Source organism: Porites lutea, chromosome 7, assembly GCF_958299795.1.
Source record: "Porites lutea chromosome 7, jaPorLute2.1, whole genome shotgun sequence".
In the NCBI taxonomy this organism is placed as follows: Eukaryota; Metazoa; Cnidaria; class Anthozoa; order Scleractinia; family Poritidae; genus Porites; species Porites lutea.
Genome location: NC_133207.1, coordinates 18,946,623 through 18,970,742, shown reverse-complemented (window position 1 = coordinate 18,970,742; position 24,120 = coordinate 18,946,623). Strand labels below are relative to the sequence as shown.

General features: G+C 40.5%; 1 protein-coding gene across 2 annotated transcripts in view; it reads left to right on the top strand.

Annotated features, from left to right (window-relative positions):
• The first annotated feature begins 730 nt into the window (after nt 1-730).
• LOC140942829 (xanthine dehydrogenase/oxidase-like) overlaps nt 731-24,120 on the top strand; it is a 29,138-nt gene continuing 5,748 nt past the window's right edge. The window contains exons 1-31 of one of the 2 annotated variants that reach the window (XM_073391839.1): nt 731-860; nt 1,688-1,814; nt 2,640-2,701; nt 2,933-3,022; nt 3,655-3,735; nt 4,455-4,596; nt 5,449-5,616; nt 6,061-6,137; nt 8,936-9,032; nt 9,424-9,533; nt 10,205-10,401; nt 11,472-11,637; nt 12,156-12,245; nt 12,624-12,741; nt 13,396-13,447; nt 14,471-14,597; nt 15,304-15,423; nt 15,869-15,991; nt 17,381-17,482; nt 17,980-18,043; nt 18,199-18,268; nt 19,041-19,128; nt 19,598-19,684; nt 20,478-20,603; nt 20,718-20,783; nt 21,257-21,402; nt 21,952-22,033; nt 22,686-22,781; nt 23,158-23,286; nt 23,738-23,812; nt 24,050-24,102. In XM_073391839.1, coding sequence (XP_073247940.1) covers nt 750-860; nt 1,688-1,814; nt 2,640-2,701; nt 2,933-3,022; nt 3,655-3,735; nt 4,455-4,596; nt 5,449-5,616; nt 6,061-6,137; nt 8,936-9,032; nt 9,424-9,533; nt 10,205-10,401; nt 11,472-11,637; nt 12,156-12,245; nt 12,624-12,741; nt 13,396-13,447; nt 14,471-14,597; nt 15,304-15,423; nt 15,869-15,991; nt 17,381-17,482; nt 17,980-18,043; nt 18,199-18,268; nt 19,041-19,128; nt 19,598-19,684; nt 20,478-20,603; nt 20,718-20,783; nt 21,257-21,402; nt 21,952-22,033; nt 22,686-22,781; nt 23,158-23,286; nt 23,738-23,812; nt 24,050-24,102 — 3,242 coding nt within the window. In that variant the 5' untranslated portion in view covers nt 731-749. Of the gene's footprint in view, nt 861-1,687; nt 1,815-2,639; nt 2,702-2,932; nt 3,023-3,654; nt 3,736-4,454; nt 4,597-5,448; nt 5,617-6,060; nt 6,138-8,935; nt 9,033-9,423; nt 9,534-10,204; nt 10,402-11,471; nt 11,638-12,155; nt 12,246-12,623; nt 12,742-13,395; nt 13,448-14,470; nt 14,598-15,303; nt 15,424-15,868; nt 15,992-17,380; nt 17,483-17,979; nt 18,044-18,198; nt 18,269-19,040; nt 19,129-19,597; nt 19,685-20,477; nt 20,604-20,717; nt 20,784-21,256; nt 21,403-21,951; nt 22,034-22,685; nt 22,782-23,157; nt 23,287-23,737; nt 23,813-24,049; nt 24,103-24,120 lie in introns of those variants that run through there. The other variant, XM_073391840.1, reaches the window with a different exon arrangement.

Here is a 24,120-nt window from a genome sequence, read left to right as displayed (position 1 = left end):
GCAGTATAAGGTAGCAGACCAGTGCAGGTGTGAGAGTACAGAGATCAATGAGAATTTGTTATGGAGGATTTGCAGTTGGTTATGCATGACTTTCAGAATAGTTGTCCTTTATTAATGCTCTCCTGTGCTGATCTCCCATCCTAAAAATAGCACATATGCAAATGCCTACAAGAAACAAAAATCCCATGTAGAGTGTAAGAGCAGTCCTGAGTTGACCTTAATAGATATTCAGTGGGCTTAACAGGAACCAAGCTTGGATGCAGTGAAGGTGGATGTGGGGCCTGTACCATCATGATCTCCAAGTACGATCACAAAAATAAAAAGATCAAGTATCCTTTGTGCAATAATATTTTCCAAGAGTTTTTTTTACATATTTTCCAAAAAGGAGGGTCTCTTCTAAGGAATGGTAAAAGGTACTGGCAGGGAACCTTTCACTTCTATAACAGGGCTGAAAAAAACTCTTACCAAAAATTATTTTCTCTCGTAAAATTTTGAAGGAATAAATAGTTCTGTGTGAAAAGTCTTCCAAAGAGGTTTTGTTTGAATGGTAGCATCTGAGGATTTTGCTCAGAGATCCTTAGGAGTAGAGATTACAGGAGTACTGTATTTATTATTTAACAGTACATTGAGTGGTTAAAAACCACCAAACAACAAATTTGAAATATTCTTTTTTTGAAATAAACTGTTATTTTTAGCCAAAAGTGCCAGTCAAAGTGTCATTTTTTTTCTTGTTATCTTTGACATTTTCCATGCACTTTTCTGCAAATGGTTGTTTACTGCCATTGTGTGCTGTTGATGGAATGGCAGTTACCACAGTGGAAGGAATTGGAAGCACCAAGACTACACTCCATCCTGTACAGGTAGAAATAACATGAAATACCATACCCTAATGATTAGGCTGGTTTTCATTAATGATGGAGTCAGAGGCGGAATAGCGCTTGTGACAGTTTAAGAGAGAAAATCGTGAGTGCATGGAGACATTAGCCTGCGCCACACAGACAGTACATAACTCTGGTTTAGTCCGTCTGCAAAATTAAACAGTGACAATATCCTTGTTCTGGGGCCCCTATGCACCTGTGTAGCAGGATTTGAGTATGCACCATGATTATTCTGGTAAAATAACATTGTCAATAATTTGTCAGCCAGGTTGAAAGGAAATCAAAATGCACTCCCAGTAATTTGCTGAGTCGGTTAGTGGCCCAGAACAAGGATTTTGGTGCTGCTTTGCAGATGTTACTACTGGGGTTTCATAACATCTGTGACTCGGGCTAGGAGTCATATTTATGACTGCATCACTTGTGATCAAGACATTTGTGAAAACCAGACTGTTGAAGCGGGAAGCGGAAGTTAAAGGATTGACAAGTCAAAATGCTTTTCCCACACTTTGTGATTTCTTTGGGTCCTCTGCTTCTTCTTGTGACTCTGACAATATTCAGTTTTCACTAGATCATGATTAAGTGATAGAGTCATAACTGGAATAATATTGGAACACTGTTTTCACTGGATTGTATTGCTCTGTGCTTCTGATTGAGACTCCGACTCTAACCTCATTGCTTGTGAAAACTGCAGTTTTGGTTATATTCATTTTCTGTTGCATGCTGGGACCTGGAAATCCAATTGCGGTAATTTAATAAAAAATTTAACAAACGCTGATCTAGATTCTTTTTTGGAATGTTTTATTCACAAGGAGAGGATTGCTAAATCCCATGGATCCCAGTGTGGATTTTGTACACCTGGAATTGTGATGTCAATGTACACCCTGCTAAGGAACAACCCTGTACCAACAAACGTAGAAATGGAAAGTGCATTTGAAGGTATGGTTTGCTTGTATTCAACAAATGGACTTTTTGACACAAGATTAATTTGTCTGCCTTAACCCATTCGCCCCTGAACCGCCCGTAACCGCCCGTGCGGATCCAGGTCCTTTCTACCCTTTGTGACGTCATCAGTTTTAACGGTCAAGGACAACTTTCTTCGCTAACTTGTGCAGAGTGAAGAGATCTTTCAAACCATACCAGAATGAGCACAATTCAGTCAAGGACACCAGAGAAAGAAGCAAAAAACCACCTGACAAGGACCTGAAAATCTCCATGAAAATCTTGTTCCATTACCCACCTACCTTTCCTTTCACCTAATCCTAAGATCCTAAAAGCTTTCCTAAAAACTCTTCCCACCAAAATGAAGCCTACTAAATGCCCAGCAAGAGAAAAAAAAAGTGAGGCAAGAAAAGGGTAAAAAGAAGGGAGGAGAGAAAGCGAAAAGTAAAAGTCAAGACTGCTGTGTCACTTTTAAACCCAAAAACTATGTCGAAATTTTGCTTTCTGCGCATGCCCGAACTTCGCAAGCTGATATTTTGCATCTGGATCAGAAGGCCGCCAAGTGTATGACCTGTAAACCGGTTTGTGGTAAGTTTTAGCTCTTTATAGCACGACAGTGACCAGAAAACCACTCGACTAGCTTCAAAACGCGTTTTTCGGCAAAATCTCCAGGAGCGAATGGGTTAAAAATTTTTTTGTTGTACCCTGTTGTTAATATGACTTCCCTTATTTATTTGATTATTAAATTTTTGGATATTGAGAGTGGGCGCTTATTCGAGGTGTGGGCACTTATTAAATTTTCATTATTTCAATTCTGTCCAGGTAATTTATGTAGATGCACAGGCTACAGGCCTATTCTGGAAGGATTTAAAACTTTCACAAAGGTGATAATAAATTTATTATTTTGCCCTGCATTTTAACAATGTTGCTAGCATAAGAAAGGAAAGCCTAGAATTAGGTCTCCTGATCAAGTGGGGCAGCACAAGAACACGTTTGCAAACTTAAAAGGCTTTCTTTTCACTGACTGAGCTAACCTTGTGGCAATCAAATGTGAGAATGCTTCTGCGTCAATGATCATGCTGTCTGCTGATCATGAATGTTTTGTTGTGTTTCAGGAATGTTGTGGTAAAGGTGTGAATGGCTGCTGTGTCACAGTAAACCAGAATGGAACAGCTAATAATGAAACACAGAATGGAGACATAAATGTGAACTTTCTGTATACTTGAATGTTTATTTAATAAACTCTTTTAGTGTTAGATTACTGTAAAATTCCGAAAATAAGCCCTGGGGCTTATATTTTTCAAAGGCCTTTTTTGAGGGGCTTATATTTGGAGGGGCTTATCTACGGAGGGAAATTTGCATTTCAAAATTGGGTTAGTCTTATAGTTGAAAGTGAATTTACCATTTTTGCTTTGTTTTACTTTATATTTGAGAGCAAATTTCCAAGTACAAGCCCACGGGGGGCTTATATTTGGAGGGGCGATTTAACCGAGAGTTTTCTGCGTTACTGGATTGGGGGGCTTATATTTGGTGGGGCTTATACATGGAGGGGCTTATTTTTGGAATTTTATGGTATATTGTTGTTTATATAAAATCACTCAATGCTGCATGCACTACTATTTGTCATTTTTATAATTTTTAGGTACCCCCACCCCCTTGAGGTTGATGATATTTCTTGAACACTCCCCTTTCAACATCTTAAATTTTGGGGGTAGACCCCCAATTATTCATCAACCCCCCTTCCTCCCAACAAGTTTTTGTGAAGAGGCGAGAAAAGTTCTTAAATTATTTGTACAAATGTAAAATTGTTTCGTTATTATTTGGGTCACACTTGCAGGGTTGCAATGAATTGTTTAAAGCAGAGGACTTCACTCCATACGACCCTACACAAGATGTGATATTTCCACCTGAACTGATGGTAAGCCATCCTGTGGGACACTGATTAAAATCTGATTGTGGATAAAATGTAATTGACTAACAGAATGTAGTCACTAGTGGTCAAAGTTAAAATTCCAGGAAAAAATATTAATTTTATGGAGAAAAAAATCTGGAAGTACAAACTGCGATACAACTGTTCTGCCAGGTGGCGATGAATGCAGGCATGCCAGAGCTTCTGGAAAGAGTGGCCAGGAAATTTGGTGAACACCTGAATACCTTGCAAAGGAAAATCGGCAGATAATTGTAATGAATTGCAACCTACTTCACAACAATTACTGATAGCCCTGTTAACAGTGTTTCTGTTTCAGGGAAAGCAGGATTATTGCTCTTGGGGATTCTTACTCAGAAGTATACTACTGAGGGTGTTTTATATAACAAATTTCAAGTCTTCCATTAGTATATTAAAAGTGAGCTTTTTTTTAATGTACTAATGGAAGACATGAAATAGTTAACCTTCAGTAGTGTCCTTATACATGTACTTCTATAATTTATTTGAAATAAGTCTGGTCCTTGAACTTTCAGCTGATCGCCTGTTTTGTGGAAAGTCCTTTTCCCACCACTTTCCTGGAAGCATTTTTTTAAATTTAATGACCCACATTTAAAGTGTCTGTTGTATCTAGATAACTATAAATTATTCACTGGACTTCGAGAAAGTGGTAGTAGACTATTACATTAGTTTGCTATTCACTGAATTCTTAGCTCCCAGAAGCTGCCAAGCCAAAAAGTTTGCACATCAAAGGAGATCTTGTGACTTGGTACCGGCCAGCAAGTTTGGAGGAGTTATTGGAATTGAAGGAAAAACACCCACAAGCTAAACTTGTGATTGGTAACACTGAAGTAGGTAAGCAAGGCTGCTCTCTAAGAAAATTTTCTGAGAGCCCTTCGGGCTCCTAAAATGAAAAGCTAGGTGCCCGAGTCACATTTCTAGGAGTCCTTTGATCAATGAACTGAAATAAGTAAGCAGATGCGCAAAACTTGAATCACGCGTCTTGAAACTCGCTTTGTTAATGTTTTGAATTTCAGGAAAAGTGCTTGTTTGTTTACTTTTGTCAGCAGAAATTTTTTGCGTATGGTCGACTAACATACGTTTTATGTTTTCGTTTCAAAAGCGCAAAATGAGCAGGGAATTCTGTCTTTCCTTCATTGGAAGTGGGCATAGAGGCTATTGCCATAAGAATCACAAGTATTAAGCACCCGGGCGGGCTCCTTGTTTAAAATTTTAGCTGTCCACGAGCAAATGGTAGGAGCCTATCTGGTGACTGGGTGCTTGTTCGGCAGCAGCCTTGGGTAAGGGCTGCTTTTTTCCCAAATGTAATGATTATTTATAAGAGTATATTTTCCCCATAGTTTCCCATTGGCTGCACGCTAGACCATGAATTAATGGAAGCTCTAGGTGGGATAAGTTTTCAACACCTAATGCAAGGTGCAAAGAAAGTCCGTTTACAGTGTGTCATTTGGGCTGTAGCTAGCATGTATAGTAGCCCAAAAAACAATTTTTTGAAGAGCAGGATTGGTTACTGCTCTTCTGTAATTAGAATTCCCCCAAAGACTTCCCTTGCCAATCGAGCAAAATCCTGATAGCAAAATCCAGCAGCCTTGGGCTATCGGACATGACTTCCTTTGCACACTGCTACAGGTAATCTAGTTTACCAAAATGTTAACTGTTCTATTTTCTTATTTTGCTAATCAACAGGAATTGAAATGAAGTTTAAAAATCAAAACTATCCAATCCTTATAGCACCCACTCACATCCCAGAGTTGAATGCTGTAGAAGAGACTGCAGATGGTATCATATTTGGAGCATCTGTCACCCTTACTACTCTTGAACACGTACTTAAAGACGCCAGTCATACTATGCCAGGTAAATAAGAATTTTTAAATTTTTTTGCTCATTACAATGCAATGCTCAAGAAAGCTTATAACGGGGGCATAGCATGAGATTATACGGAAAGAAAAGTTAGAGCACCAAAGATGCCCCAAACTAGGGGGGTCCTGGGGCATGCTCTTCCCCAGAATGTTTTTTTTCAGATTTTAGCTGTACGCATGAGCCTATGTGCGTTTTTAGATGCTGAAAAATGACAGCACAAATCCTGCTGATGGGCAGGTCTCCTGTGCTGAAGGTAGCAGAACGTCATTCAGCTCTTATTTTTTGGTAAGAGGTACAGGGATCTTAAGATGCACAGCTTTGGCGGTAAACCATAAGGGTATTTGGCCGAGGGACAGGTGGCAATGTTACCCACCCTGATTTCTTTGCTGTGTCCCGGTATTTTCATATCTGTTATGTGTTTGTTATTTAACTTTCCAGTGTACAAGACTAGATGGTTTGCCGCAATACTTCACATGCTTAAGTGGTTTGCTGGTCATCAAATAAGAAATGTCGGGGTAAGTTGACCATACATCAAGTGACGGAGATCAATTTCTAATAATGATTATATATTAATAATTATTTCCCTAGTTCAGAATACTTCAGAAGAATTTAGGCTTCCACTTTTTTGGCCTGAAAAATTGGACAAAATATACTATGGTTAAGGGGTCAGCTTGTAGTCCATGCAGGATTAAGTAGAATTGCAGAGCTGTATGTGGGGTAACAGATTCCATCAAGGCATTTGAGCGCTGTCATGTAGTAATATATAGATTTAGCAAGGGCTAAAAGCGAAGCCTCCGTTTCTATACTTATGATAAAAGCAATAAAATTTAAAATTAATAACATGAACTCTTAGTCAAGAAAAGAAATCTTGACATCCCTATCAGAAAGAAAATTTTACCGTAAGGTGTATAATATTTTCTTTGAGGACAGACATAGAAAAGCATACGATGACCTTTTACGCTACTAACTTAAATACAGCAACTTACAACTTTGCATTTAAAAAAAATTGACAAACTCGGGCTCGAAAAGCCGACGAGTCTGTCGTTAGAATAGAGGAGAACTCTTTCATATTTTAGATGAGCTCACTTTTTCAGCGAGAATAATAAAGCGGTAAACAAACGACGGAAAACAAACTTCATTCAAGCGGTAGTCAGCTGTATTCCGGGCAGGAGTTGTGGAAAAAGAGCCACACACTGCAAAACTGCAGAAATTCTTGAATTCTACACACTGCAAAATTCTTGAATGGCAAGTAATGAATAAGAAAATGAATAGAAATCAATGGAACATGTACAAAAACAGCACTTCAGTTTTAATTCAAGAAAGGGGAGTAGTTAGCCTGCGAAAACATCCGTTTCTCCTCTCAGCAGCGAAGAGTAAGGAGAAACGGATGTTTTCACAGGCTTCGGAGTAGTCCGTCTGAAGTGTCTCTAAAAATCTCACGGTTGTTATGAATGAACAATATAAATAACTTAATTTCTTGAAAATTTTTATTCAAAAACCCATAAGTTAATCCTGGATCGTGGATCCGTTCGAGAACGCAAGTAAACTCGGCTGAGCATCCGGGGGGGGGGGGGGGGGGTACTCCCTATATGGCCTATACGGGGATGTGCCGCTAGACAGGGTATGGTTTTCGTCCTCTCTTTCCTAAACAGGGTATATAATTTCGCGCAAGTCTGTCCCAAACAGTGTGCATGATTTGTGTATTTGAATGTGTTGTAGTAATGAAATTGAGGGAGTTGTCCTAAACAGGGCACTAAAATTGAGGATGTCTTCCTAAACAGGGTATGTATTTTAGGAATTTTTTTGTTCTAAACAGGGTCAGGGTCAGCGGCTCTCACCCATACCCAAATATTGGTCGAGTACCCCCGCTCTGGCTGAGCAATTCAATTTCAAATGCACATTTTGTGGTTTTCTTTCACGCCGATGTCAAAATGTAGAAAACGTCCATGAAACTTTTTTAAATACAAAAATTCTCTTTTAAAAACGTACTTTCCTTGACCATGACACACAGAATGTACCTCAAGTTTTTTCCGAATCCTCGCTTCCTTGGATGGTTCAAAACAAGCCAAAGATCCGTGGTTGAATTCTTCGAAAGACAATTTCATAGCGAAATCTTTCGTTTGTCCACAAAAAGGAAACTGAGCATTCCATTGAACTTTCTCTTTCCATTTGTGTCTTTTATCGGCGTATTTTCAATCTTGAAATGCAAAACTTTGGTTTTGAAAACCACCACATGATGAACGCGCGCCAGCCATTTTATTTGATGGATGACATTTACTAAGGTGTCAATCCATTTCATCCTCCACCCCCTAAATGGTTGACATGACCATTGGACGTTTGTGGGGGAGGGGGATATGGGTGATTTTGAGGTAATAATTTTTTCCCAAACCTCTGGAGGTAGAAATTTTTTTCCCCCACCTATAACGGTGTAAGTTTTTTTTTCAGCATTGTACGTCACTGATGAGGAATATTTTTTTCAGTGTAGGATATTGTTTTTCCCAGGAATTTTGTCGCATACTTTTTGTCGCATACATTTTGTCATTCTGCAGGATATTTTTTTTCTGAAATCACCCATAAAACCCCTAAAAAGTCAAATAGTCGGCCCCTAAAATCCACCAAACATTTGATCACTGGACAGATTCTGATATGCAATCATTTCTAAAGCCTGTTGAAACAATAGGGCACAAAAATCTCTAGGGAGATGGGAGGAATTCGTTTCTACTTTCCACTACCCGGAGAGTCCGTATAGACGGACGTACGCTGGCGTCATAACCAAAATTTCTCGGATAAATAGTTTATCAATTTTTTTTACCCATGGTGCTCCGCTGCGCGCGCAAGGGCTCTGTTAAAAAAACCTCCCGTTTGTACCCAAAACTTAGTAGTACAATGTACGATCATGCTAAATAGTGAGCTATTTGCCCAAAGCGAAATCCAAAGAGAATCAAAGGCTCCTAAGAGCTAACCTTTTCATATATATAACAAAAATTATGGCAATTGCTCACTGGTATATGGAGAATCGCCAATGGTTGTCATGTGTGCACCATGTGGGATGTGGAAATCACGCTTTGCAAAGACTTGTTCTAAAAACATTTTGCCCAATAATGTAGTATCTTTCCTCTCTCAAAGTGGAGCTTGAATTAAACATTTTTTTTTTCATGTTATCTGGTAAAAAACAGTGCAATCTTTGAGGCATACAACACGATTCCTTAAAATATTATTCATACCTATCGCTTTTAGTATGCACTTAAGCTTTTGTCAGAGCTATTTTTGTTACATTTAAAAGTAATTATATAATGAATTCACTACACCTCAGGCCATTGGAGGGAATATTATGACTGCCAGCCCTATATCCGACTTGAATCCAGTGTTTATGGCTGCTAGGTGCACACTAACATTGGCTGCTTCTGGAGGTCAGTAAAATTATATGTAATTTATAATAGTATTAGTGCAATATTTTTTTCAAATTTTCAAAATATCCATCCAAAGTTGTCAGCTTTGGCAAATAAAAGACAAAGACTTGTTGTCCTGTGGCAGCTTTCCATGAACCCAGGCAAAGACCAAGGCTCTTTTTTCCCTCTCCACCACCAACTGAGAATTCAAGCTAAGCTTTACTTTGCATTTTTCCAAATTAAAATTGCCTTTTTGCAAATAGCCCCTCCCTAGCTCATGAGGAATACAGATAGGATGGCTATGCCAAAGCTGAGAAAGATATTTCAGGTAATTGGCTCATGAACATACAGGAATTGATAGCGAGGTTTGTACTGGTATTTACTTTTTTTCTTATCTCCTGAATTTTGTAAGGAAAAACAAGAAAAGTCAGGCTGGATGAGAGTTTCTTCACTGGCTACAGGAAGACAATACTGGAACCAAGCGAAGTGTTAGTTAACATTCTCATCCCATTTACTGAGAAGGTAAAGTTGCAATATAGGCATATATCTGGTGAGGGTAAGGGGCCACGCCCAGTACTGAGGATACAGAGGGGAGGGGTACAGACTTGGATGTGGAGTGTGGTGAGAGGTGTGGAGCTGTAAGCTAAAATGAATGTCAACTCCAAGGGTCGTGATCAAACTTTTCAGTGTAATCAATGTATCTCTAGCTGAGGGTAGACAACATCAAGATTGCTTATAATTCCACAAAACAAACCTTTTCACTGTTTTATTTGTTAACGGCATATTGGATTTAAAACACCTGTGAAAATTCCAATTGTAACCATCACCTTCATAAGATTGTTGGCTGTTTGAATGATGAATGTTTTGAATTATAAGTGAAGTAATGAGATTCCGTTAACCATCCCACAGTTTGCAGATTATAAGTTATTATGATTTCTTACATAAGCTTCTTCGGGAGTCAATGAATACGTAAAAAGGAAGTCTAAATTCCAGTTCTGAATGTTCCAATGTACAAAGTATCCATTTAAGATGGAAGTGTTGGATTTCCCTAACTACTTATTTCTTACATTTATGCTTCTTCAGAAGTCAATTAATGCTTCATTGGAAATCTAAATTCCACTTCAGAATGTTCTTTTTAGAATTCATTGATCTATTAGTTGTTTTAACAATGAACATTTTCTTTTTTCTTAAAGCATGAATATGTTTATGCCTTCAAACAAGCTCGTCGGCGAGAAGATGACATTGCGATAGTCAACACAGGAATGAGGGTACTGTTAGAAAAGCAAGGCAATTCTTCTTCATGGCAAATCAAAGACTGCAGCTTTAGCTTTGGAGGAATGGCTCCTACAACAGTTATGGCTATGAACACCGTCAAGGGTCTTACAGGGCGGTAAGGAAAGCCACTCCGTCTTGTTTCCGCAAACAGTTCCTCATTCAGTTCTTTTTATCCTCTTTATAACAGCCGTGTGTCCAAATTAGGGAGCTCAAGCAAAGACGACGCGACGTCAATGAGGACGGCAAAAAAGCAATTGGTTTAGATTGGCAAAACAACAACCCTGCACGTGCAAGTTTTTTGTGTGTGTGTGTGTGTGTTTTTTGCCGTCCCTGGACGACTACGTTGTGAAAGTGCCTATTTTCACGTTTTGACAAGGGTCCGAGAGCATAATGGGCAATGGCGGTTGGCCACGTTTTCAAGCGCTCCCGCTCTTGCAAATGTTTACGTACAAAAGGAAGCGAGGAGAACGTCTAGTTAACGAATTAAGGTTAAGGAAAACGAGCAGCTGGCCGTAAAACATCTGAGAGAGCTGTGCGAAAAGGAGCGCAGGACGTCCCGGGAGCAATTTAAAAGCGAAAAGTGGAATTTAAAAGTGGTAACTTTCTGGGGTTGATCTGATTTTCTTTGTACAGAGAGATGGGTTACATTACTAAGATGTAGGGCTTTCTCGTAATTGGACTTTTACGGGCTAAACAAGTATAATTATGAAACTATTAGCCACTTCCCACAGTGGGGAGCTGTGAATGGTACCAAAAACTTGCAGTGCAAAACAACAGCTTTGCACGTGCATGAAGCTTTTTTGTACTTTTCTTTGCCGTTTTTGTTCGACCGCGACGTGAAATTTTCATATTTTACGTTTTCTAGTCAGAGGACGTAAAAAGACAACCATTTTCTATTTCTGTTTTGAATTTAGATACAGTCATTTTTAGAATTCAACGCCTGAAAATTTCAACAATATTTAACAAATTGACTGATATGGAATAAGAATAATGAATTTTGAAACAGCGTGAATTCACTTTTTAAGAGAAGTTTTCGCTACCGTCGTCGTTACTCAAGATCACTATCATACTTCAGGGTGAGGGGTGCTGTGAAAGCAGTGTGGAGTAAATATTACATCACTGAATATTATTTATTCTGTCTCTGAATTTTTTTTTTCTAAGGAGTGAATATTGATCTCATTACAGAACTTGGAGTGAACGTATAGTGAATGATGCATGTCAACTGTTAGCTGAAGATCTGCCTCTCGCACCCGGAACCCCAGGAGGTCAAATAGAATACAGGAGATCACTTGCTTCAAGTTTCTTTTTCAAGTTCTATCTGAATGTTTCTTTACAGCTTAGCAATCAGGAGGTGAGATGTCTCAATCTTAATTTCTTGTTGGATAATTTTCCCATAAAAGCTCTATTGCATAATTGAGAAGTGAAGGCTGAATCTCGTACTAAGTAGAGACTGCGGAAGTCATCTCTTCCTTATAAACGAGCGCCCCTGTAAGATGGGCATCTCCTTAGAATCAGGCACCCAGATTTGAGGCTGGTATCAAGGGTTCTCTCTCAGAGAGAGTTGAATCAGTGTATGGTTGTGGGCAGGGTTGACACAGTCTTCAAAGGGACGAGAAACAGGATTAGGGCAAAAATTCCTCTTGTTTAGTTGTATTAATGATTGCAAAGTTCAGCTCAACATAGCGTAGGAGGTGCAAAGAGACAGGCAAAACAGGGGGAGGTTTCGAAGCTATCTCATTTACAAAAGAGACAAAGTAATTGTGACCCCCTTACCCCACCCCACTTATGATCTCTGGTTCTAACCTACAAGTAGTCTATAACAGACGACAAAATACAATGAGGTTTAACTGTACTGTTTTTCCCGTATAGGCGGCTAATAATGTTGAAATTTCTAAGTCGTTTGAAAGTGGAACCAGTGGTTTTCAGAGGGACATTACGTACAGCACACAGACTTTCCAGGTAATGACCACAATATCACAATTTCAGTGCATGTATTCCCTATGCAGTTCGCCATAACATTACCTATGGTACTGAAGAGGAGAATTTGTTAAACTTTCAAGACTTCTTTTGCTTTTGTTGATCATTTCCTCTTTTTTTGCTTATGAAAAGAAATTTTTACGCCATTTTGAATTTCCTCATACACTATCCTAGTACAGTATGGAACAGAGAAATTTTGAGGCATGATCGCACACGATTACCATACATAAAGACAGTATGATCCTACCGCCGACCCTCGATGCCTCGTTTTCACGCCGCTCTCCCCAGATCATTCCGAGCGACCGCCATTTTGGAATATAGGCGTATGTTGGTCAAGTCTCCATTTTTTCATAACCACAGGAAGTTCCTGCTGATCAGTTGTTGGAAGATGTGGTGGGCAGACCAATGCCTCACTTAGCAGCAGCTAAACAGGCTACAGGAGAGGCTGTGTATTGTGATGATATGCCCAAGTATGCAGGTAAGTCTTAGTGGAAAAAGAGACTCATTATTATTTTAAAAAAAATCGTGGAAAAGTTACAGTGGGAGCTTCTACTAGCGTAGTGCTCATCGCTCTTTGGGAGGTTGTCTTAAAAGGGGCTGTCCACACTTGGTGCTTGGGAACCAGTGCCTGGGTACCGGCACAAAATGATGTTGTGTTCACACTTTGAATACCCGATTTGTGACTGTGTACATAGTTACTTCTTTCCGCCCTGTCAGGTGCCATTTTGAAACATTCGCTTATAGCAGCGAGAACAAAGCAGTGGACTGCCTTAGAACTAACAAAAATTGTGTGCACAGAGGAATCCTGTGCCCACTTTTGTGCCTGACTACAAGGTGGAGACCTTGTGGTCGAGCACCGCCACCGTGCCCGAATTCTAGCGTGGGCACTTGAAAAAAGGGTGTGTTCACATTAGTGTCCAGTGAGTACCGTGTTCGGGCACCGTGCCCAGGAACCAAATGTGAACGCTGCCTTATTTTGCTAGCCTGCTCCTGAAGCGTTCAGATACAGTAGTGGGGACGGCGCAAAGAAAAGTGTGCGAAAAAATTACAGTATGGAATTTTTCATTTTTTTTTTACGCAGTGGTACAAAACAAACGGTTTTGACTGTTCCATTAATATTCTTTCTTTTCAGGAGAGCTTTATCTAGCTGTTGTCTTCAGCAAACGTGCCCATGCAAACATCCTGTAAGCATGTTTATTTTAGTCTGTAACATCTCATTCTGGCGCTAGTTGTTCAAAGGGTGGATAACGCTATCCAAAAATCTCTTTCCATTGGATAACGCTATTGTTTCTTGTCATAATAGTTATCCACTGGATAGTGATTTATCCATTGGATAGCACTACCCAACGTTTGAATAACCTCTGAACTCTTTACACGAGCCTGCCTTACGATTTTCACGTCAGAAAGCTGTCAAGCTAGCGGAGCGAGCTTTTTGGTCCGCGGCCGCGGCAAAACGAGAGACGAAGGGTTTTCATCTGCGCCAAAAATCAGGAGTTGCATGACTCGCAACTGGTTTCTCAGAGTACTCATGCGCGTCTTATCATGATAGCCTGACTGTTGTAATAGATTCGGTTTTTTCAATCTTAATTGCATAAAGGTTTTTTCCAATTCGCTGAAATATGTCTACAAACGTAGGTGAATTTCCCTAGCGTTGAATTCCTAGGGACCTCACCCGAGTTGAGGAAGAAAAAAAAGAAAAAAATGTCGCGCAGGCGGGGCAGCCTCACAAAACGTCGCATGAGGAAATTTCACGTGGTGGTCGTGCACGGACAGCAAAGAAATGTACCAAAAAGCGTGCTGCACGTGCAAAATTGTTGTTTTGCTTTTTGAACCTTTTTTCACGTTCTCGTTGCCGTTGCCTTGACCATTGCCCAGTTGGCAAGAGAGCATACGAGTCTTCATAGCCAATAACATCACGGCTTAACTGACAGACGACCAATAACATCGCGACTTAATTGACCAATCAGGTCAATAACCAGAGTTTTAATAATACCATCAACTGATGTGATTCAACTCATTTTGACTCTGAAGATGACTACCACACAGGTTGTCGAAACGTCAGTCACTGTCAACAACAACAGTCCTATTCACGACTACGTTCACCCGGACGATCTTCCTCAACCTAGTTATGAGCATACAAAGTTACTGGTCAAAGAAGAAAATCTTCCTGTCCCAGACGAAGGGCTTAATGTCTTTGGTTTTTGTAGGAGTGTAGACCCAAGTGAGGCATTGCATATGCCTGGAGTAAGAACATACGTAGGCGCTGATGATGTACCAGGTAGCAATAGAACAGGAGCCGTGATTTATGATGAAGAGCTCTTTGCAACAGAAAAGGTGATCTTGCTTCATAAATATTTATCTTACTCATATAAAATGGTTTTAACGTTCAACAGGTTTATTAAATAAATATAACTGCAACTAAAGCGGAAAAGTTCCTCTCAAGAATTAAAAAAATCGCTCATTAATTCTATCACAGCGCCTCTCCCAAGCGATAAACTTTCTCACGTGATCGTCTGCATTGCAGTAAAAATGCAATTCGTCATTTGCACGTCTCCCGTAATACACTTTGTTTCCCGCCAAACATTTTGCATAACCTTTCTCCTTGATATTACAGTCGTCCCAAGAGAAATTGAAGACAATGCTTATGCAAAGTTTGGGGGGCAAACAAGGTGTATTATGGGAGATGTACAAGTGGCGAATGTGTGTTTTAAAAAGTCAAGTAATGTTGAAATAAGTACTTTTTTTTTATTTTTATATTTAATTAGGTTTTGGAGACTCAGGTCAAAAGGCTTATATAAGGCAACAAGGGTTCCCATTTATTTTTGACAGTGGAGGCATTGTTTTCTATTTGATAAATGTGTTTCAAATAATGTAAAAAGTTGTTTAAATTGGGGGGGTGTTCTTTTGAAAATAAGTACTTAATATTATAAAGATAACCTCTTGATTATCCTTAAGGAGCCGTATTGGCTTACTGTAAACAGAGGATGTTAATGTTTATATGTCATCTTGTCCTGTCTTGATTTGTACTGCCTGTGATCAGGTGACCTGTGTAGGACAAGTGATTGGTGCTGTTGTAGCTGAGACTCAGGCCCAGGCCCAAAGAGCAGCAAAGATGGTCAAGATTTCATACGAGGAACTACCAAGAATATTAACCATAGAGGTAATAGCTCTACTGATATCACAAGTCTTTCCAGCAAGTTTTAGATGCAATTTTTGCCTCATCTGCCATCCTTTAATGCCCTCACCAGCTCGTGGGAGTAGTGAAATTATGTGTTTTTCCTCCTTTGGAAGGCTTAGCTGTCATTGGCCACTTTGAAGTTGCGCGTGAAAAATTACCTCTACCCCCAAAATAGAATTGAATAAACTAAACACAGTCCCTTGGTCTATTCGACGCAACAGCGACAAGCTTGGGCAATGGATTTGTTATGGTCAAAACAAAATCAAAGTGGATAGGCCTATCTTGGCTGCCTGCTCGGGAGCTAATCAGAGCGCAAGTTTCGCTTCATCTTGCCCCCTTGCGGAAACAGCCTTTTATTTGCACGTGCTTTATTCACTGGTCAGTTGTATCTATCCAAAGCCATTTTTTCTTGTTGTTATTTTACCAGGAGGCAATAGCTGCAGAGTCGTTCATTGAATCCACGCCCATGTGTATCGAGAAAGGTGACCTGGAAAGAGGATTTGCTGACTCAGATCATGTGCTCCAGGGAGAAATGAGAATGGGAGGACAGGTTTGTCTTTTGCGCTGAAAATGACAATCGCGCTGTATCTTGTTAACGGAACTCAACGCGCTAAAGAGGAACCCCATGCGATACATTTTTGTTGTCACTTGCGCATCCTCTCGAGCGCCCGAATCCACCCCAGCTATCTAAGTCAATATGAAACGTCACATTTACCCCGACTTAAATAAGCTGTCGCTCATTTGTAGGGTGATATACGTCATCTATATCAAAGTAAATTGACATCCGTCAAAATGGAGTATCTGCTGACAATGATGCATGTTTCATCGCAAGTGCCAATTTGCTTTGTTTCTGGTCATCATTTTGCATTGTCCCCCCGTCCTTTACCTATTTCGTTATTTATTGGTGTTGAAGGCCCTTGATATTGTTCCACTGGGAATAAAACATACGCAGTTGGATCTCCATTAAACGGCCAGAAATCAAAGTCCCAAAGTATTTGAAGAAAAGAATAGAGAATAAAGCAGTCACCTCTATCAAGCGGCCGCGGCCACTTTATGGCCGTCCCAACGAGAGTTCTCCCATTGTTCTCACCTCTATTAAGCGGTCATCAAGCGCTTGATACACTTAGTTTGGCGTTATTAATTTGAAGAATATTATGAAGGAAAATACAGTTCGAGATAGAAGGTGACGACCGGTTGTGGACCGTGGACCATGGACCAATAATGCCCCTCCCATCGCGTGTTTGTGTCAAAATAAAGTGACGTTTCTGCTAAAGATTAGGCTTATTTATGACGAACCTCAGTATTGCCATGGCCAACCTCCATTAAGCGGCCACTTGTCGGTACTCCAAGGGTAGCCGCTTACCCCAGTAAACCCTAAGATCAAACTTTGTTGCCCCTTATTCATTTCCTACAGAAGCAGTGGGGAGAAGTTGATAACATATCAAGCAAATTCATCTTCTGTGATCATGTCCGTAATTCTCATAACCACTCTGTTTTACAAAGCATTGATATTACAAGGAGAAATTTCATACTGATCACTCTTAGGGGTTAGAGCGATTTTCGTATGACCTTGAAAAATGGTTTCCGTAAGTGTTCGTTATTTGTTTTATCAGCCAATGGATGAAAAGATCAAAACATGGCCCCTTAGTTTTCCCGCCAAAGAAAACCCTAATATGGAGTAGGCATTGTTCGATTGGCCAATCGTGTTGCAGTATGACGTCAAAGCGAAGTATGGGTTGGTTTCTAGAAAGTTCTCGGGCATGAAGTTTTTTCACCCGAGTGTTCGCTTAACCAACCAAAAGCCACCCGCGTTTGTATGTGTTCGATAAACCAATCAAATCGCTCTATTTCTGTTCGTTTGTTGTTTCTGTACTGTTCGCGCGTTTTTATTTCAAGGTCATACGAAAATCGCTCTATCTGTTATCACACTCTTCTGTAGGAGCACTTTTATTTGGAGACGCAATCCGCGATAGCAGTTCCTAAAGGCGAGGACGGAGAAATGGAGTTGTTCGTTTCCACCCAAAACCCAACAAAAACGCAAGTAAGTGTTGTTAAAAACCAACCTTTCCAATGCAAGTTACACCAAAGTTAAAACCTCACAATACGCACACCAAAGGGATAGACCTTAGTGTCCGCATCACAATGTCTGTACAGAAGGAAAAAAAGGGGGTGCTTTTTATCTTTCTTCCCCTGAAAAAGGGGGGGGGGGGGAAGGGGGGCTCATTAGAGACGGGGGGCTTAATAGAGGATATACGGTATTTTTCAGTGCCTGTAATTACATATTACACCCAACTCGCAACTCCAATTCGTATGGGAGTCCCCTTCATCGGTAACGACTTCCCATATCAGCTTGCCTTTTCGCCTTATCATGCCGCTAGAGAGCCTCTTTCTGTTCTTCTTGTGGTTATTTCGTAAGGGGCCGTTAGGGATTGTGGCTTGAACACTATCCTTTATCGTTGTATGCCATACACAACAACGAGAAAGCAAAAAATTGGACTGAAAGTAGAATTATATCACGGCATTCCTTTTGATCGACAGATGCTTGTTGCGAAAGCCCTAGGAGTTCCTGCTAATAGAATAGTAGTGCGCACTAAAAGAATGGGTGAGTTTTTGCTTTAATATTATTACCATCATTTTGTAATCTATGGTTTTTATGTTACAGAGTAGATTGTAATTTTCCGTAAGCAGACCCCCTGGGGTGTGTTTTACGTGTGCCCTTTCGAGTTTCATGCATGGTTTCATTCTTGTGCTCCTTAGGTGGAGGGTTTGGAGGCAAGGAAACTCGTAACTGTTTCCATACGAGTGTAGTAGCAGTGGCCGCTGCCAAGTAAGTTTGTCTGCGACTTTTAAACCCTCGACTCGTTGCGCTGGTGGTCAATAAATCTCCTGCGGTTTCTATTACTGTACGCGCGATCGATGATCTTTTAACAGAGAATAGAAAGCCAGGGAACAGACTACGGCTTTTTCCAGTGCGTCCACTTATGCCCCAAATGTTAATCTCTAGTACGAACAAGAAAATTCTCCACTGTGATACTGTTCATTATTTATGGTCTACTTATCGTTATCAAGACAGAATAAATACACTTTGCGTGGTGTCGGTGAGCAGAAATCTTTTAAAAAGAAGACATCTTTGTAGCCTGAGGAAGTAGTTGTCATTTCGCAGCGCCAACGGTGGTTCGGTCCCGCGAAATGACATCTGAGGAACGAGCGCAGAAACTCCATACTGATGACGTGTCACTACCCAGATCTGGGCAGTGCTTCTGATTGGTTGAAGTAAAATTCCTTCGCGGTACCACCAATCAGAAGTACTACCTAGATGTGGCTAGAGACACGTCATCAGTATAGAATTTCTGCAGTCGTTTCTCAGATATCATTTCGCGGGGAAACCAGTGGTGGTGACGCGAAATGTCGGTTGTTTTGTCAGGCTAATGACTCTCATGACTCTTTGTACGGAAAATGAAATAGGAGAATCCTCACGCGCTTTTCGAGCCTTACTCGCGCGTGATCGTCGACGCTTGGTCAGTTTGCTCGCGGGGTGTGCGTTCTTTATCCCACACGTCAGAACAAAATGGTGAATTGGAAAAACCCGTATCTTTCAGGACTGGTAAACCTGTGCGATGCATGCTTGATAGAGATGAGGATATGATGAGTACAGGCACAAGGCATCCTTTCTTGGCTAAATACAAGGTAATATGATAACAGTTGAAGTAAACGAGAATTAACAGGATATTCTTGTTTGTTTGTTTTTTCGAGCGCGTTCCAATTTGCTGAAACTCTAACCGAAAAGTCTCGAAAAAAATGGGTGAATTGATCTTTTAGGAAAGTTGGCTTTCCGTGAGACTACTTTTGATCACAATGCAATTTTACTTTTTGGAAATTTCAGTCTAAAACGGAATGCTCCGGGTCGGTCTATATTGGTCTTGACGACCCTTTTCGAATGTGGACGCGAAAGTCGTTTTGATGAGGGAGAAGCAAATGAGAATGGTCCGAAGTCTTGTACTGTTCGCCTCTCTAGAATGTCGAAAATTATGAACGAAACTTTTGGCTCGCTGAATCGCGCCGTACGTCGGGACTTGTCGGAAAAAATTTAAATTGAATTGTCTTTCCTGTGTTTGTCAACATCTTCGCATTTTCTATTTTCTTTGTGTTTGTTTAGGTTGGTTTTACTATTAATGGCAAGATCAAAGCATTGGATGTAACATTATACAGCAACACTGGAAACTCTCTGGATCTGTCCGCAGCTGTGAGTCATAATTCGTGTGCTGAAGCAAAGGCTTTTTTGAGGGACGCACGTCTACCGGACGTGACGCCGTTTTTCCGCCGGTTATGACTCGACGCTACCAAATTTATTTACTCTCATGGAGACGATTTACCTCAAAATTTGGGTAAAGCCAGTGCTCAATAATACAAAAACTATACGTTCGGTTGGCGTACGTCTCTTGAAAACGCCTTTGCTTTAACCCCCTATTTTCTGTTACAATTAGCCTGTGTACAGACGTCCCCCCTCCCTCAGAAAAAAATCGGGGGACGTCTGTACACAAGCTAGTTACAATAAGCGGGGCCGCAAACTGGTCCCGGAGCATAACAGGGAGCTACTTAGTGAGAAGTTCATCTCGAGTTTCTGAACCCCGCGAAAGTGGTTCAGTTTTATTTAAAATTACTCTGCTATTGTGCCTCAGCTATGAGTTTATGTCTTTGGCTTTAGATGGCTAGGATGGAAACAGATTGCAACTTGAAAATTGTGGGCCGACGTTTTCCTTTGTTGTCGAAAAAATGACCAAAGTCGACCACGCTTTGTTTTCTCGTTGATAGAATCGCTTGATTTCTTTCCTTTGGAGTTCCAAGTATGACAGCTGAAAGATGGCTAAATACTTAGTTATAATTTTAGCTCAGCTTTGACAGAAAAATGTGGAACTCACCATGAGATAGGTGCTTTCCGCAACAGCACGATAAATGCGAGGCGAGAGCACCGATATCTCGGGAAACTGCCTGCTCCTACGACGTGTGTAACCACCATTTTTGTCATTTTTGTGCAGGTGATGGAGAGAGCTGTTTTCCATGCAGAAAACTGTTACCTGATTCCAAATATCCGCGTACTTGGTTACATGTGCAAGACGAATCTTCCCTCCAATACTGCATTCAGAGGTTTTGGTGGACCACAAGTATGAAATCTCTTATCTCATGGACAGAAGTTCTTAATTATATCATGATAGTAATTGTATTTTTCATTTTTCATTTCTTGGCCAAAAATCAAAGACACTTCTTTTCGTTCGAAGGGTATGATGTTCGCAGAATCGTGGATAACTGACGTTGCAATCACCTGCGGCATTTCACAGAGAGAGGTAAGTACCCCCCCCCCCCCCCCTCCTCTCCCATCTCCCGCAAAAAATGATCAGTAACCCCTGGCCTCTTACACTGCAATGAATTATGGGAGAAAACTTCAGTGAGAATAAAACTTGTGTGACGGCCACTGAACAACAGAACTAAAGCAGACTTGTAGTAAGACGTGCTTCTCAATTACTGTTATATTTGAATGGTCTTATTCGAGGGATCTTTTTTTGACCTTATCCCAGACTCTGAAGGGATTTTCTACATCATTTACACAACTTAACCCAATGAATGGAAAGTACTTATCAGTGTTTTTCACTCCAGTGATCACACTTCCGGATTTCATTCCCAAACTCAAAAGCTAGAACCATCTTGAACAGCATAGTAAATAGTACCACGGCACAGGAAAGTACAGTAAACAGTACAGTAAATAGTACCACTTTGTACAGCATAACAAACAACACCTCAGGAAAGTACTGCTTTATAGGTGAGAGAGTTGAACTTCTATCAAGAAGGTGACTTAACGCACTTTAATCAAGCACTGACAAGCTGCCATATTCAGCGAATCTGGGATGAACTCATAGATAAAAGTCATTACGAAGAAAGAAGGAGACACGTTGAGTCCTTTAACAGGTTCGTACAGCGACACACTGACATGCTAAATTTAAGCGTGCAGATTGCATCTCTGTATACCTTAATTTTCACATTTTTAAGGGTTTAGGCCCCAGATTCCCGTAGAAAGTCGCTCTTTCACGACCACCCTTTGGCCGTCCCAACGAGAGTTCTGCTTTTGTTCTCACCTCTATTAAGCGGCCATCAAGCGCCTGATACACTCGTTCTGCTTTATTTTGAGAAAATGACTGAAAATATAGTCCGAAATAAAAGGTGACAAGCAATTGTGGTCCAGTAGTGATGCTCCTGTCTCGTGTTTGTTTCAAAATAAAGTGATATCTGCTTAAGATTATGGTAATTTCTGAAGAACCTCCATTAAGCGGCCACTTGCCGGTACCTCACTAGTCTGCTACACAGCCGTTTTTATTGTTGTCACGCAATGCGTTGCGTGACGACACTAAAAACGGCTGTTAGCAGACTAGTACCTCACCGGTGACCGCTTAATGGAGGTTGAACTGCAGTTAGTCCTGTGGGTAATGAAGCTCACGTTAGCTTGTGTCTTATCTCAAGGGAGAACCGTTGGAAGAAGAGAGGTATCGCACTGACACCTACCAAGTTTGGTATTGCATTTACTGCTACATTTATGAACCAGGTATGAAGTCGCTTTAAGCCTCACAGAATGCCTTTTTGGCCACAAAGATAAAAAACAATTTCTCTTGATACGGAGTCGGCCCTCAAAACGTCCTTGTCCTAAGCGAACTTTTTGGCACTCTGTCACGCTTGCGCGAAACCCTAAGAAGCTTTTCGACGTTTAAGACTACCTAGGAGCATAATCTAATATTTCATAGTTAAATGGACGTTTTATCAACGAAAGACTCCATTATTGAAGTCCTTTCTGGCGCAGAGAATCTTTTGAATGAATGCTCGGGAATTCCATTAAGGACTATAACTAGCGCCCAGATAGCATGAGATAATTGTCAGCCCTTCTGTTCGGTGGCTAACTGCAACGCAGGGTTTTTTCCTCAAAATCAGTTTTTAAGAGCGCGAAGCCTCACACGCCCCAGTCTCACTCTCCGTTTTCACCCTCCCTGTACGACTTTCGTTTCACCGCTCGCATGTTTTGAACTACGCAAAAACGGACTGTTTTGCAGTCTAGTTCGGTGCAAGTTTTGTTGCTTCTTGCGCAAAGCTGTAAGGAATGGAATAAGTGGTTTACGTACTCTGCAGTCATATGAACACAGACCTCAAACATTGTCTTCGAATATGGATATTTAAACATTTTTGTATTTGTTTATTCATTCTAGGCTGGAGCCTTAGTTCATGTTTATACAGACGGATCAGTTCTTGTCACTCACGGAGGAACAGAAATGGGACAAGGACTACACACTAAAATGGTGCAGGTTAGTGAAAAATGGATACTAAAGAGATGCAAGAAATGCTTGGTCATGGGTAAAACCACTGACCGCTATTGTGTACGGCATCAAAAAATCGTAAACAAAGGCTTAAGAATCGCTTTTGACTTATCAAATTTCATACTTTTTGGAATTAAAAGAACTGAGGAACTTAAAAATATTCACCAAAAACTCTAAAATTACACCAGATTTCAATGAATCCTATAGTTTTTTCTTCACCTCGAGAAAAATGCGTAGTATTGTAGCTGGGCCTGCTGTTTACATAATTTCCGGCGTTTGACACTGGTCACAGCTTGTCATTTTTTTCTTGAAAGTGGTCAACTCGTGGGTTCTTAATTGATTTTCCCTCCTTGGCCTTTTGTAGGTAGCTTCTCGTTGTTTTGGCATTCCAGTCTCCAAGATTCACATCACAGAAACAAGCACCAGCACAGTGGCCAATACGTCACCCACAGCTGCCTCGGCATCCTCAGATCTCAATGGCATGGCGGTCAAGGTCAGCTAACCTGTGTGCTATATGTTTATATTTCTGGCAGCTTCCCTCTTAACAGTGGTCTTCGTAATGCAATATAATGATTGTCAAGTGTAATTTATTCTACACTATACTTTTTTTAAACGTTTAACGACACCTTGCTTGTTGGAAGTATGACTTGGCCTCTTCTTTTTAAGTGTTGTGCGAGGAAAATCTCAGACAAATCCTTTCCTTTCGCTCAACAGCTGTTAACACTGTTTCTTTTTTTTCGCACATTTCGTTGGGCGTGTCGCTTTGAATGGCTGCTTCCTCTTGAAAAAAGTTTGGAGCAAGTATAAACATGAACCTACCGGTAGTGCAAGACGCTTTAATATGTGCGTGCCCGCATCTGCTGTGAATAAGTGCATGCGTTTGGGGATAATGTCTTAAATTTTCTACTGTAATAGGGGCAATACTGTTTGATATGGTTTTGCAGATTGCATGTGAGCAGATACTGGAGCGGTTAAAACCCTATCAAATGAAGAATCCTAAAGGAAATTGGGAAGACTGGGTAAGTAAATCAATGGAGACATGCTCATCCCCTAGTCAGGCCTTTAATTTGTTCACCATTTTGTTCCGCCGCCAGTTGGCCATCGTTCTGTTGGTCGATAAGTCGGTGATTGGCTCAGTTAGTTCATATTTATCATACAATTAGCCATTTTTTGTTATTGCTTAACTTGCGTCAAGTTTATGATGACAAAAAATCATGTAATGGTTTTTCATTAACAGTTTCTTTGTCGTTGACTAGGTTCGCTCGACCTACTTTGATCGAGTCAATCTCTCTGCTAATGGATTTTACAAGTAAGAAAGTAAAAGTGT